Below are 13,384 nucleotides of genomic sequence, written 5' to 3'. Positions count from 1 at the left end.
TAAAATGTGCAAAACATCCTCAATGCACAATCCAAGTTAAAGAGACCTTTTCAATACTGTTTCTAGAGACACCAACCAAAATAATTTCACAGGCTGAAATGGTTTTATTAGTAAGGAAATATCAGCTCATAACAAATGTAGTACAGAATTTTATCCGCCAAATAATTGAGGAAAAAAACAAAACCGTAGAACCAAAAAACTCTTTTGTTGCTTCCAATTGCTAAACACAGAGAATATATCAAGAAAGACATGAGCATCGTCTCACTTGTTTGAATCAGTCAAACAAAAGAAATAGTAACAAAAGATCTAATGAGCAAGAGCACTGAAGCGTGGTTGACTATACACATGTGAGTGTAACTAAACTGGCACTGGTTAGAGTTCATTACCTCATGGGTGTTTTGTGCCTGCTAGCTCATCCATCTATCTATTGGTTACGTTGCAGTGTATCAAAAATATAAAAAAGGCAATCTTTAAAGATTGGTACAGTAATCCTACGTCATGGCTAATGATACAAAAAGGAAAGCCATGTGTTTGAATGTTTTGTAAAATAAGGCTTTGTATAAGCATGGAGCTTCAAATGAGGTGAGCAAAAAAAGAAAAGAAAAAAAATCACTTCCTTAATGGGTTCAACCAATCAATCCTGTCTTCAACTCGCTAAAAATTATTGAGAAATTCAAAACTACTCAACTCAAAAAGGTACACTCAGTGTTCAATAAATGTTGGCATTCTTCTTAAAATGAAAAAAAAAGAGAGAAACAACAATATTTACAACAACAAAAAATAAAGTATGCAATATGCAAAGGCTTAATGTTGCTTTAAGCAACCCCCAACGGACCTCCCCCACCCGAACACTGTAAGAAAAATCTGCCTCATGGGTGACTCCTGTGAAGAAGAACCCAACGAGACCACCCTCACGCCTCAAAAACCCACCCGCCCACCCTCCCGCATACATACAGGACATCACAAAGCACGATTACGTCACTAAGCCTGTTAGTTTGAGTGAGATAACCCCCCGTCCCCATTTGGTTCCCCGGCCCCTGACTCTTAGGAATTGGTGAAGGCATCGGCACAGGGGCTCCACTCGTCTGTTTTAGGGTTGTAGGCCTCAACTGAGTTAAGGAAGTCGTTTCCATCGAAGCCGCCAACGGCGTAGATGACATCATTGAGCACGGCCGCACCAGAATTGCTGCGTGGCGAGTTCATGCTCCCCAGCATCCTCCATTCGTTGCGGGCGGGGTCATACATTTCAACACAACGCAGGGCGTGAGAGCCATCGAAGCCGCCCACCACGAAGAGTTTACCTGAGAGAGACAACAACAAAAAATAAAAATCAGTCACCATATGCAAGCTTAATGGTCATATACTGGCAATTTGTCCTTTGCTTACCTTCATAGACAGCCACTCCAGCTCCTCTGCGGGCTATGTTCATTGGGGCAATAAGGGTCCAAGTGTTGTTTTCTGGGTTGTAGCGTTCCACACTGTTCAGACAGTTCCATGATTCTGCTCCTCCGATCACGTACATGAAGTCATCCAACTCGCACACGGCAGCCTGATGCCTCCCTGTAGATGCACGAAAATAACATTGAGAACCATTTCTGCAGATCCATCTGGCTTTTTATCAGTGTAATCCCTGCTGTATGCTTAAGCTGTGATCTCTTAAGTGCCAGAAACCCCTGTGGAAGCAATTATAGGGATATTTTTGACGTCAACATGACTTACTGATGTTTAAAGGGGCACAGCTGGTCCAGGCCTTGCTCACGGGGTCAAAAACGTCACAGTTCTTCAGACCTTTCTGTCCGCAAGGATCTGATCCCCCAACAACGTACAGCTTGTTGTTCAGAGAGCAGACACCTGAAGAAAGAAAACAATAATTGATGAATCTAAACGTACTGTATTCTCTGTGTTGAATGGACAAATTCAAAATCTCTTGAAGGGATGCACAGATTCTGGCTAAAACCAATAGATCATTTTTTTTGTTTTATGTTATGGCCAATAAGCTATAGTATTTTATCTAAATAAATGAAAAACATTTTAAATGCTACAAGTGAAGTTTTTACCTGCATTGCAGCGATTGGTCCTGAGCTCTGGCACTTGAGTCCACTCATCGGCACTGGGGTTGTACGTCTCTCCACAACTCAGTTCATCAGAATGGCCGTTGGACCCACCCATCACGTAAAGCTGACCCTGATTGGATAAAAACAAGTTATTTCACAGCACTTTCAAATACTACTACTTAATACACATTTGACCATGTACACACCATGAGCACGGCCATCTGAAACCGAGCACGTGGAGTCCTCATTGGAGCAATGAAAGTCCAGCTGTCAGTCTTCATGTCGTAACATTCCACAGTCCTCAAGCACTCCTCCCGATTGTAGCCTCCTGAATAACAGATCAGAGTTGCTTAACGAAGGCAAGAGAGACATTCAGAAGTTTCTTTTGTGCTGTCCACTAACCTGCAGCGATGAGTCGGTCGCTCAAAGCAGCGATGCCCAGGCCGGAGCGAGCATATCGCATGGGTGCCATCAGCTTCTCAGGTTCCTCTTCCAGCGGCTGGCCCTCGAAACTCAGACTCTTGGTTAGGCAAGGTGTGGACGAGGGCGAGGCCTGGGGACTGCTGCGCCCATGCAGAAATATCACGCACAGCATGCCGTTCAACACAGCCAGACACAGGTATGTATTGTCTGTGGGGAGAGGAAAAAATAACTTGAAGGGACCGCAGAGAAGTCTCAACGATCTGATGAACACATCAAAGGTGCAAACTTACTGGTTGTCTTCTCAGAAGCTATGTATTTCCACTCTTGCTTGCAGGAATGTTTGGCAGATCCGGGGGAGAGGCTGCCAGAGGAGCTGGTGCTCAGCTGTCGGTGTACGTTCTCACGTAGGGGCTTCTTCTGCAAAGGCACAGTGCAGCTACAGACTCCGAGCCCATGGTCCACAAACATACAACCTCACACAGTCCCAGACCCGTCTAGGCGTAAACCCGACTCAACTTATCAGATGCAGGCTACATCAGGTTAAAGGAATATTCCCGGTTCTATGAAAGTTAAGCGGAGTCGACAGCATTTGCGGCATAATGTTGATTACCACAAAAATCATTTTGACTCAAACCATTAGGTTTTGGTAAGGTACTAACAATTGTAATAAATGGGGCCCATTTTTAAAGGATTTAAAACAAATATGAAGCTTATCACTTTTAGACATGCATTGATTCTTCGAGCTGTAAGGGTTTAAATCTTCATTTTTACAGGCATTTTAGCCATTACTTTGTCATGGCAACAGAGTTGGATATAACTCGAAGAAGATTAGTATTTAGAATAAAACGTTTAAAGATTAGTCATTTTCTTGTCACATTAAAATCATGTTAACATGCATATTGTTTACATTTTTTCTATACTATTGGAAGTGAGTATTCACCTCCATTTTTGCTTCTCTTTTTGGGGAAATTAGTGGAAATTAGTTTTTGTGATAATCAACATCATGCCACAAATGCTTTTGACTGAGCTTGTACTGAACCTTGGAATATTCCTTTGACCATTTATCTACTTTAATCTCATCCCAATGTAAAGCCACACTATAAGCAGTACTAAAACCCAATCCACACACTCATCACGGACACACCGTGATCTCTTCAGCCTTAAAACGCTCAGACTCAACAGCCCAGCACAACAAAGCAGCTGCTCTGCTAGCATTACACTTAAATCCTGCATTCGCTACGGGTCTGCTGCGGTCCAGCCTGAGAAGAGCTCGGCGCTGGTTGTGTACCTGCACAAACTGGATGTGGTCATCCTCAGTGCCGAACACCTCAGCCTGCCCGTCAAGCAGGCTCCCATCGAGCAGCTTGTGATCGGCCGAATAGTACAGCGTTTGCACCTGCAAAACACACAGCGACAACAAAACCCATGTGGCTGTCTCCATGACAACAGAACACCCAACTACGTGGGTCAGGGAAGGAAGAAAAGTTAAGAAGGGGAGGACCATAGCGCTCGTTCGCTGCAAGATGCTGGTAAAAAAAAAGCTTCTTTAAGAATATGAACACAGTGTTGCTGTGGATCATTTCACAAGATCTTCGGGACTTTTCACTGCACTGAAAACAGCAGAATGTGGATCACAATACTTTCGCCACAAAGCATCTTGGGAACCTTCATTTAAGTTTGGAGAAGGAAACAAACAAGCTTCATCAGTGCATGTTCAGGGGGTCATCCTGCAGCCATCTTCTCAGCTGAGGGGGTTAGTCAAATCAGACGTCATCACATAAACTCCAGGTCAACACTGGTTAGCTGTTTTCAACTTTAACAGCTCAAAAAATGAGTCCCTCATTTAAAAAAAAAAATCTTGGATCGTCTTCAAGTTTAAAGAAAAGTGAATTCAAAACCAAATTAAATACAAAATTCTGTTCAAATAACTGAAAAAATCCACTGAAATTAAATAAAGTAGTATAATAAATTGAAATAAGTAAAAAAACCAAAACAAAAAAAAACTGCATCAGTGTTGATTAGGGATGGGCATTTCGGTATTTTTGTCTATGGGTACTCGACAGATATATTAAGTGAGTACAGCACAGTTGCAGTTTTTAAGTGTCTTGCACCATGAGTATTACATTTTTAAGGAGCTGCCCTTGAACGACTGCCTACAGTGCTGATACCAACTGATTAGGACCAGTATGTAACGCTGAAAATCAAAAAAATTACAAATGAGGCCATCTGTGTATAGCTATAGTAGCTTCTTGTAGTTTACTTAATACCGATTGCTGTAAAATGTTCTGAAATTAGAAAAAAAGTCATGTAATGCAATTATTGCAGCTGTCACTTTTGAGTACTTGTGCCCATCCCTACTGGGAATGTGTCCAAAAGCAGATTAAAAGGAACTAGGAACTGAGAGCGACTTGAGAACATCCCTCTAAGCTGCACTCAGTTTCCACTTCCTTTATTTTAGAAGAAAAGGCATTGTAGGTGCCATTATGAAGCCGATGGCTCTCTTCCTTTATTTTCATCGGTACGTAATCAGTATTCAAATGTATACTGTGTAAATGTAAAATGCCCTAGTGGCATAAACCATTCATTTTAGTCAGTTATCATGAACAACTGTGTAACATGCTTTGATTTACTTTGCAATGCATGCATATGCACTTACATATGACTTGTGTTGTGTGAGGTGTCGTATGTGAGGTGGACTTAATATGTGAATGTCTTGAAGTGTTCAACGCATTGATACTTAGAGATCTGAAGTGTCATTTTAAATGAACTGTGTACTGTTGGTGAGTGCATTTGATTAACAGACAGGAGCCTAGCACTTGTTTCACCATGGCTCCCTCTTGTTCTTTTGTTATTTTCTTTCATTCACTGACTCATTACCCTGGAGGCCCCCAGTCTTGGTTTCTTCAGTCTTGTGAGAATCCTGCTGATGTTTGCTCTAATAAACCTAAGGAGAGATAAATCAGTGGGGAGGAAGAATTGTTAGTGCTGGTTCCCAAAGAACGCACACTCACTCACACACTCACACACCTGCTTAGAGAAGAGAGAGATGTCATTGGACGGCAACATGCCATGTCACTCTCTGCGAGCAGACAAGAGTAGCTGCAGTTACTGCACAGCACTGAACATTCAGGAGGCTTTTAGATTGGCTCACCTGGACTACCCACTCCCCTTTGCGGAGGGTGTAACAGCCCCGTTCTGTACCTAAATGTATATTCTTAAAGGCGCGGGGTGACTTGTGGGTAAAGGGGGAGAGCAAACAAAAAAAAAATATATGGAAGCCAAAGAGAACAAACCCAACCGACCTCTACCGTTAAGATGGCTGGTGTGAACGGACCTGTTAAATCTGTGAATGGGATGAATTACGAGGGGGAAGAAGTGAGGGAGGAGAGAGAGGAGCTCACAGTGGAGCGCAGTACTGACCTCCTCCATCAGTCGCTCCAGGGGTTCGCCATTTTCCCACAGGCTGCGTTGCACCCAGCCGATGACCTTGGAGTACAGCTTGCCGTTGCTAGGCAAGGTCAAGTTATCCTCCAGAATCACCTCCAACTATAAAGCGGACCAAAAGAAAGCATGTGGTTAGCATAAGCGCGCAATCAAGAATAGTACATGACCCGAAAGGTTAAAGGCCAGCTCACTTTAAGGCGTGGAAGCTTGAGGAAATCCTCTTGCTCAGACACGTCTAGAAGGTGCTCCTGGATATAGCTGTCGATCTTGCCCAGCAGACGCCCGTCTCCCATACAGCTGGCAAAATTGCGATAGGAGATGGCACTCTGGGAATCCATCTTGGAGAGAAGGTAGTCGCCACAGATCTGGGAGCAGGTACAAAAGAGTAGGTTAGGGCTTCATCTAAAGTAAACCTGTCACAAATACACAAAAACATGCTTAATATGCCTACCTGCTTCACTCTGTCCATTTTGAGCCGTTTGGCTGCAGAGTAAACCTCCTTAACCAGCTCTTTATCTGCCTTCAACCTGCAGAAAGCAAAATTAAATATCAGAAATCATTGATCGCCACAAATGGGAAGCCATTCATTTGGTAGAATCTGGTTGATTGCATATTGTGTGTCTCTTACTGGGCAGTGTAAGCGTAGTTGAGAAGGATCTCCACAGCCTCAGGGTCCAGATCCTCAAACTTTACATGGGAGATTCCGTGAGGTTCCAGGTCGCTGTTAAAGATCTCAAACAGGTACGGACTGCAACAAGCCAGCACTGCCCGGTGAGCCATCAATTCATGGCCGCACACCTGCAGAGATAAAAAGGGCACCATTTGTTTTAATTTACAAACAGAAAGTAAATTAAAAGAAGTAAATCTGGATTTTCAGATATGATGTTTGGCCATTCAAATGTTGCTAAGGTGTTCTGAGTAGGTTTTAGTATGTTGCTATACAAATTTGAACAAATCCAAAATATTAAGTATTAGCAATAGTAATAGCTTGGCAGCATCATTAAAGGGATATTTCACCAAAAATTTAAATTCTTTCAACATTTACAAAAGAAGATATTTTAAAGAATGTTGGTAGCCAGACAGTTGAGGTAACCATTGACTTCCATAGTAGGAAAAATAAAAATACTTTGGAAGTCAATGGCTACCGACACCTGTCTGGTTACCAAAATATCTTCTTTTGTGTCCAGCAGAAGAAAGAAACTCATACATGTTTGGAACAACTTGAGGGTGAGTAAATGATGACAGAATTTAAATTTTTGGGTGAAATATCCCTTTAACTAGGCCTACCAAAACAAATATCTAGATACAACTTACAATATTTCTATTTGGAACAAGAGAGTCTTTTAGGAAATTAATCTTGATAATTAACTATTAAATCTATTGTTAAAGCTTCCAAGCATTCTTTGAAATATTCTGAACACAGGGTTTGGCTTTGTCTGTTAATGAACGTCACACAGCTAAAGGCCATTCAAAGATCCAGGACCTGCGTCTAATGAAACACACTCTTCTTCCCTGAATCATGTTTCAGCCTTCTCGTAATGACACCGAGAATAATAAGGTTAAAAAAGGGTGTGTTACCTGAAGTCTCACATCACAGAACTGTCCGTTCTTTCTAAGGGCGTTCATTTTGGCCACGGTGGAATCCAGGAAACTTTCGTCCTCAAAGATCAAATATCCGTTGGGAATCATTTTTGGAAATTAAGCCTTTGCAAAAGCACAAAAAAAAAAAATTAAAAACAATCTTGAGTCAATTTTATGATTTTACCTCAAAATATCTTTCCCACACAGTGCATCTTACATAAACATCACCCACGCACATAACAAAAATACAATGTATCACTCATTTTTGCTGCAGGCTAAAAAGCTGCCACAGTCTATAATCACTATAAAACCATCTACATAACACTAAGTCTCATGTATAAGTCATGCGCTTACCTAATACCGAATGACGTTGGTCTGGGAGAGATAGATTACTTGGGAAAGCCGTAAAAAGGCACGAGTGAAGAAGAACCAGGAATGGGAGTGCCTAAGTCTTCCTTCACTGGAAGTGGATGGAAAAGGCAATGCCAGGCAACCAGAGGGCACAGCAGGGGGTCAGAGGTGACTCAAACTCTCAGGCTTAGAGTGACTGCAATCAAGTCCTCGGGTGTCCCGTTGGCTATAGACTCAAACCTTTTCTGTGTTGATCGTGCATTATAACCTGCAGGACAAATAACAAACAAGAGGATGTAATGACGCCACATAGCAGGATTTTATCAGGAACACTGATCACATCAATAGCAATTTTTAAGAACATCAATGGCCACAACATCCATTACTGATGTGAAAAGAACCAATGGAATTGAAAGGTTCATGTGTCGCTCAAGGGCAGAAACGCTGCAGATCATAGACTGACCCAGCTTTACACCACTGATTGCTTTCATGGTGTTAAACACATGCCTTATTCAGGATCAGCCTTCACTTCTGCTGCAAAGACAGTTCAAATTAATCCGGACAGAATCTGTCTCATACAGACTTAATTCAAGAAGCTGCCTAAATCTCAGCACATGCTTTTCTAAACTTCCCATCAAGCCTCCCTTGGTCAGACCGTTTCTACAACACCCAAACACAAATTCTCTCCATGTCCTTCCCCCGTTAACCACATGGCTCTACCACACCCGCAATTCCGGAAATTTCCATAGGTCTTTCAATGCTTTTTCAGCCAGCAGATGGCCCAATTCTAGGGGCGGAGGATGGTCACAAAACCAAGAACTCACTCGGTCTGGAATTTTGATGGATTTATCACATTCCCACAATGATGTGGCTTCAGCTGTGTGGGGATGGAAAAATGTTAAGCGAAAAACAAATGAGCTCCAGTGTGTGGAATCCTTGTGTTTTGCATGAAAACCTGCTGGTATTTTTCCACTCACATCCTTTTATTCACTTCAGCCTCAGTCGGCGTAAATGCAGGCAGTGGAGGTCTTTGGATAATCTGCTCATCCTCTCTTGCTCTTTCCTACGCAGGGGCTGATTATTGAAAACAGTAATCGGAAAACTCTAGGCCTTAATTTACCTCCATAGAGATGCTTCCTCTTGAAGATAATTGGCATTGGAGAAACACTTTTAAGCACAAGGATGAGTAAAAAGATGGAAGCATTAAATTATGATTCATTATAAGTTCTCGCCAAAATCTTTCTTGTTTCAACTGTCTGATCTTCAACACTGAAGTTTATTCCACTTAATCTCAGATCTAAAGTTAATCCAAACTTGTTCCTACTTAAAAAATAAAAAAATAAAATAAAAAAAAAGGTCAAGAGATCTTAATAAAATCCATGAGGGTCATAAGATTATCCGAAAGGAAAGCTCCACTTTAAATAAATAAATAAAATTAAAATACAACCCGTTAAGTGAATGTGTTCAAACAAATAAAAGTTAAAATTTTAATAAAATTACCCATTGAACATATTCCAGTATTTTAAAAATGTTTTAATATATTTATATATACACTTAATTTAATTTTCATTATTTATTTTTTCTTAGTTTTGGGGGAGTACGCCACATTTTACAACCTGAATTAACCATGTCCTGTCAGTAAACAGTCAAATTATCTGATATTTTAATATATGTATTGATCTTGACAATACAAAAAAATTTTTAGGTAAAAAACAACAAAATGTCATTGACCCTTAAAACGTGAAACTTTCCACTCATTGATAAGTCTGAACTGTTCAGTGTCAAGCTAGTGACCTTAATCTGAGAGCTTTTGGTCCACTTGGAGTGGATTCAGGAACTGACGCTTTAAACCAGGGCACTTACGGGTTAGACAACAGATAAAGCCTACGGTGACTTCGCAGCTTCAGATGGACTCACAAATCTGTTCATTGTGTGCTGACAACCACAGCATCCTCATACAATTACTGACAAAGCAGAGGGTGAAAAGACAAAAAGACGGACAGATTTTGAAATGCATGATGGCAGAAAAACACTTTGAAAGACCGTTTTGTGCATATAATCTTTTTTGTCCCCTCTGGCATGCAGAGAACAGCCCCCTCAGTCAGTAAGCGTGGGACAGACAGCGAGGCGAGAGAGAAAGAGGAGAATGGGTTTAAACACACAGCAACAGTTGTTCTATTGACTCTGCAGCAGTACTCAACAGATAACCCAGATTGAGCAACAACTTAATGCATTGCTTATGGCCATGCTAAGAAATAAAACTGAGGCTAAAGAGGACATTGTGTTCCTTGCATGCAATTTTAGATAGTTCAACCCGCTTATAGTGTGCCCATGACCACAAGCGACATATACAATTATATTGGTCTTCGTCATGAGACCCCTTTTTGCAAGTCACGCTTTCTCTCTGGGAACTCCGCCAGCTCTGAGAAAAAGAGTGAACTACATTACTCAGTGTCCGAAACACACAGGCTTGCTAACATTTAGATTTAATCATTGGCCAGATTTTTCTATGCAAATTGATTCACAGCAAATTTTACCAGGAATCAAGACCATGAGTCATGACCTTGGCATTGTTAATGCTATACAAATAATAATGATTTTAATGAATGGCCCTGGACGTCTATAGTAACTAATAAGCTCCAACATAGGCTACTTTTTGTAGCCAAATCCCCCGATGTACCTTTAAGCTCATGAATGGCTTGCACAGCAGTGATAAACTTATGTAGAGTCTGCAAAATGTGTAGGAAGGGCATTGGGTGTGCAACAAAAAATAACATTCTGTTCAAATGGTTGTGCAAGATCATGAGAGGCTATGGAAGAAGCATGGTGAAAAATTTATCATAAAATCATATTCAGATGTGAACTAAATTCTGAGCTGCATTTTCATGGGTTAGATAACACCTGCCAAAATCCGTGATTTACTCTCTCTCAGCCTAAACTAAAACACACTCTTTCCATAAACCCACAGACAGCAGAAGAGCTTATGAAATTTAAACTCGTAATTATAAAGATGGAAAGGAAACACATTATGACTGCTCCATCATAATAATTACAATAATTACTTTTGTAGAATTTTATTTATTTAGATTTTATTTATTTAATTACTTTGTGAATGAACAGATTACATTCTGAAGGCAAAGGACAGCAAAGCTGCTGATATCTTTGCTTCTTTATTTATATCTGCCCCTCTCTAATGAAACGCTAACCTTTATGGAAAAAGGTTAATGGGAGAACACAATTTAAGGAGTGAGCTAACAGAGCCACCGGGTGATCTCACACATGAGAACAGGCTGGAAAATTGCATAATCCTTCACCACGTATGGAAAGAATGTTTGAAAATTGAGAGACAGAACACTGATTTTATTCACAGTGGCCATAATAGAAAATGTCCCTGTGTGATTCACATTAACCACAACATGCAATGGAGTAAAGGCAGTTAAACAGCCAAGTAATTCTCTGAAAATCAATACAAAAAAACAGCCTTTTATTTCTACTCTCTAAAAATCTATGCATCAAAATGCACAAGGAAAGGTTGTAGTTTAGGAAGCACAGCATTTGCTGAATATATTTCCCTCACAAATTAAGCACTGCAGTGACAATTAGGTCATCCATAGGCAGATGTGGAGAACGGAAACAGCATTATGAGAAGTGAAACTGCTGATTCCTGTGACTTGTAAATGGGATTGTTAAATATGACTTGAGATTTGATGTGTACAACACGGTAAATGGGATGTAGGCTACTGTTGGAGTGGGAACATAGGTTGTGAAAATTATTACAGGTACGATTTTAGAGAAATACAGCTTAATAAAACAGTGCGCAGAATAGTGTGTAAATAATTTAAACTACAAGTATATATAGTTTATATATATTACAAAATATCTTCTAAATGTATGAGACCATATGTAAATTCCAATCAAATATCATCGATGCTAAATGCAAACGATAAAACATAAAGGGACAAATCTCTGTGGTTACGCCCCATTACATCCACGAATCCTGATAGGCCAGAACGTATGATTCCGAGCGATACGATTGGCCACATGACGTGTCCATTAACACGCCTCGTATCCACGTTCCCCGCACGTTCCCCGCACAATGAAGCTTGCATCATACGGAACCTAGAACGTTTCTGAACCCCTCGCCTCGACCAAGCCTACAGTAAAATCCAAAACTAGGTCAGTAGGACCTGGTCGTAATTTTAACATATTCCTGACTAAAGATCAACGATGAGGTAAAATGGATGTTCTGCGTCAAAATACACGAGTTAACGTTACTGCTTTCAACGAACCACACCGGTCACTCTTTTTTTCACCTTGACAAATCGTCCCGTTCCTATTTTTCATTAATTTCATTCGCGTGTTCGTCGGCAGTTACTATTCTTTTTAATGATGATAAAGGATAAATAATTATTTCATTTTAAGAATGGAAAAATGTTACAATTGTGAGCAGACAACGACAGTAAATCATGGTTAGCACAATCCAATTTTACAAGGCAAGCAGCTAAATGTGAGTTTATGAAGCCTCTTTTATAATGAAACGAAAATGATTGTAGTGGGTGTAGAGCTGGTTGCTCAATATATAATGAATTGAATGTGCAATATTGCAGCACCCGCAATACCATGCCAGTTGGTGACGTTACACTAGCTGTAACTGTAAAACCGCCCGTTTATTTTGTAGTAAAATATTACTTACTTTATTTCGTTCATTTAAAATAAATTACAATTAATAAATAAAAAACTCAACGTTTAAATTTAAAAAAAAAAAAAAAATCACGGTTTGCTGCACACTGCAAACGTTGATCTCACGCGAGCGATTCTATCTCTTGATGGGAGCAACGCATGCAGTTGCCGATTGCACAGTAGATTACAACGCACCATATGGCAATCGCGTGAGTACATACAAGTGTCTGTATGTGTAACACAACATAACAACGTAGAAGCAAAAAAAATAATCAGTTGTAGATCTTTAGAAATAAACACGGTAATATGAAAGAATCCTGGGAGGACAGAAGACATGAAGCTTCAGTCATATTACTGATAAGATTGATTCTTACCTGATCTGGTTGACGGTTGACGATGGTAGACATATTTAAGGTCAATTAAAAGCTGTTGGTTGGGGATATTGCAAAAGCAATAGATATGGCACGTTTCTGCGTCCGTACAACCCTGTCGTTCCGGGTATCGAGATTGTTAGATCGGTGAGCGAGCGAGCTTTGACAGCGACTCTGGAGCACGCGCTTAACAAAAGCCACGGAGCTGTATCCCGCGTGACGTCACGGTAGAGCTCCGCCTGCGGAAAAGTACCGACGGACAGAGAGGTGAGGTCAGGCCCTGGAGTCGGGGGAAAACGGCTAGTAAAACTAGTCTGGGTTTATACAACTGGGTTATTTTTTAACCTTTGGCATAAATTACCTGCTTTCTCTGCATATATCTCATTTACTTTATGCATTTCATGCTCAGTCAGTCTTCTTAGTTCTCAAACGGAGGCGTGGTCCACCAGGCGGCCTCAGTAAACTTCTTAAAATTATTTA

At 40.7% G+C, this 13,384-nt stretch overlaps 1 protein-coding gene across 1 annotated transcript; it reads right to left on the bottom strand.

The window, feature by feature from the left end:
* Positions 1 to 84: 84 nt before the first annotated feature.
* On the bottom strand, positions 85 to 13,130 carry ivns1abpa (influenza virus NS1A binding protein a). Its single transcript, XM_084090824.1, has 15 exons — positions 12,908 to 13,130; positions 7,857 to 8,121; positions 7,500 to 7,625; positions 6,550 to 6,719; positions 6,373 to 6,448; positions 6,113 to 6,286; positions 5,898 to 6,023; positions 3,766 to 3,873; positions 2,768 to 2,894; positions 2,457 to 2,684; positions 2,261 to 2,382; positions 2,058 to 2,184; positions 1,720 to 1,851; positions 1,387 to 1,560; positions 85 to 1,301 (listed from the first exon to the last, which is right to left on the bottom strand). The coding sequence occupies exons 3-15, from the start codon at positions 7,608 to 7,610 to the stop codon at positions 1,045 to 1,047; spliced, it is 1,932 nt and encodes a 643-aa protein (XP_083946950.1). The 5' UTR covers positions 7,611 to 7,625; positions 7,857 to 8,121; positions 12,908 to 13,130; the 3' UTR covers positions 85 to 1,044.
* Between the last annotated feature and the right edge of the window lie 254 nt (positions 13,131 to 13,384).

This window comes from Abramis brama (assembly GCF_963993115.1).
Source record: "Abramis brama genome assembly, chromosome: 18".
NCBI classification, from domain to species: domain Eukaryota; kingdom Metazoa; phylum Chordata; class Actinopteri; order Cypriniformes; family Leuciscidae; genus Abramis; species Abramis brama.
Note: the sequence above shows the minus strand (reverse complement) of the source record. Positions and strands in the feature narration are given on the sequence as shown.

Coding starts and splice junctions, on each gene's coding strand:
- ivns1abpa (XM_084090824.1), bottom strand. CDS start 7,610: ATGATTCCCAACGGATATTTGATCTTTGAGGACGAAAGTTTCCTGGAT. Junction 2,895..3,765: donor ACCACATCCAGTTTGTGCAG/GTACACAACCAG, acceptor GTGCCTTTGCAG/AAGAAGCCCCTACGTGAGAA. Junction 1,561..1,719: donor CTGTGCCCCTTTAAACATCA/GTAAGTCATGTT, acceptor GTGCATCTACAG/GGAGGCATCAGGCTGCCGTG.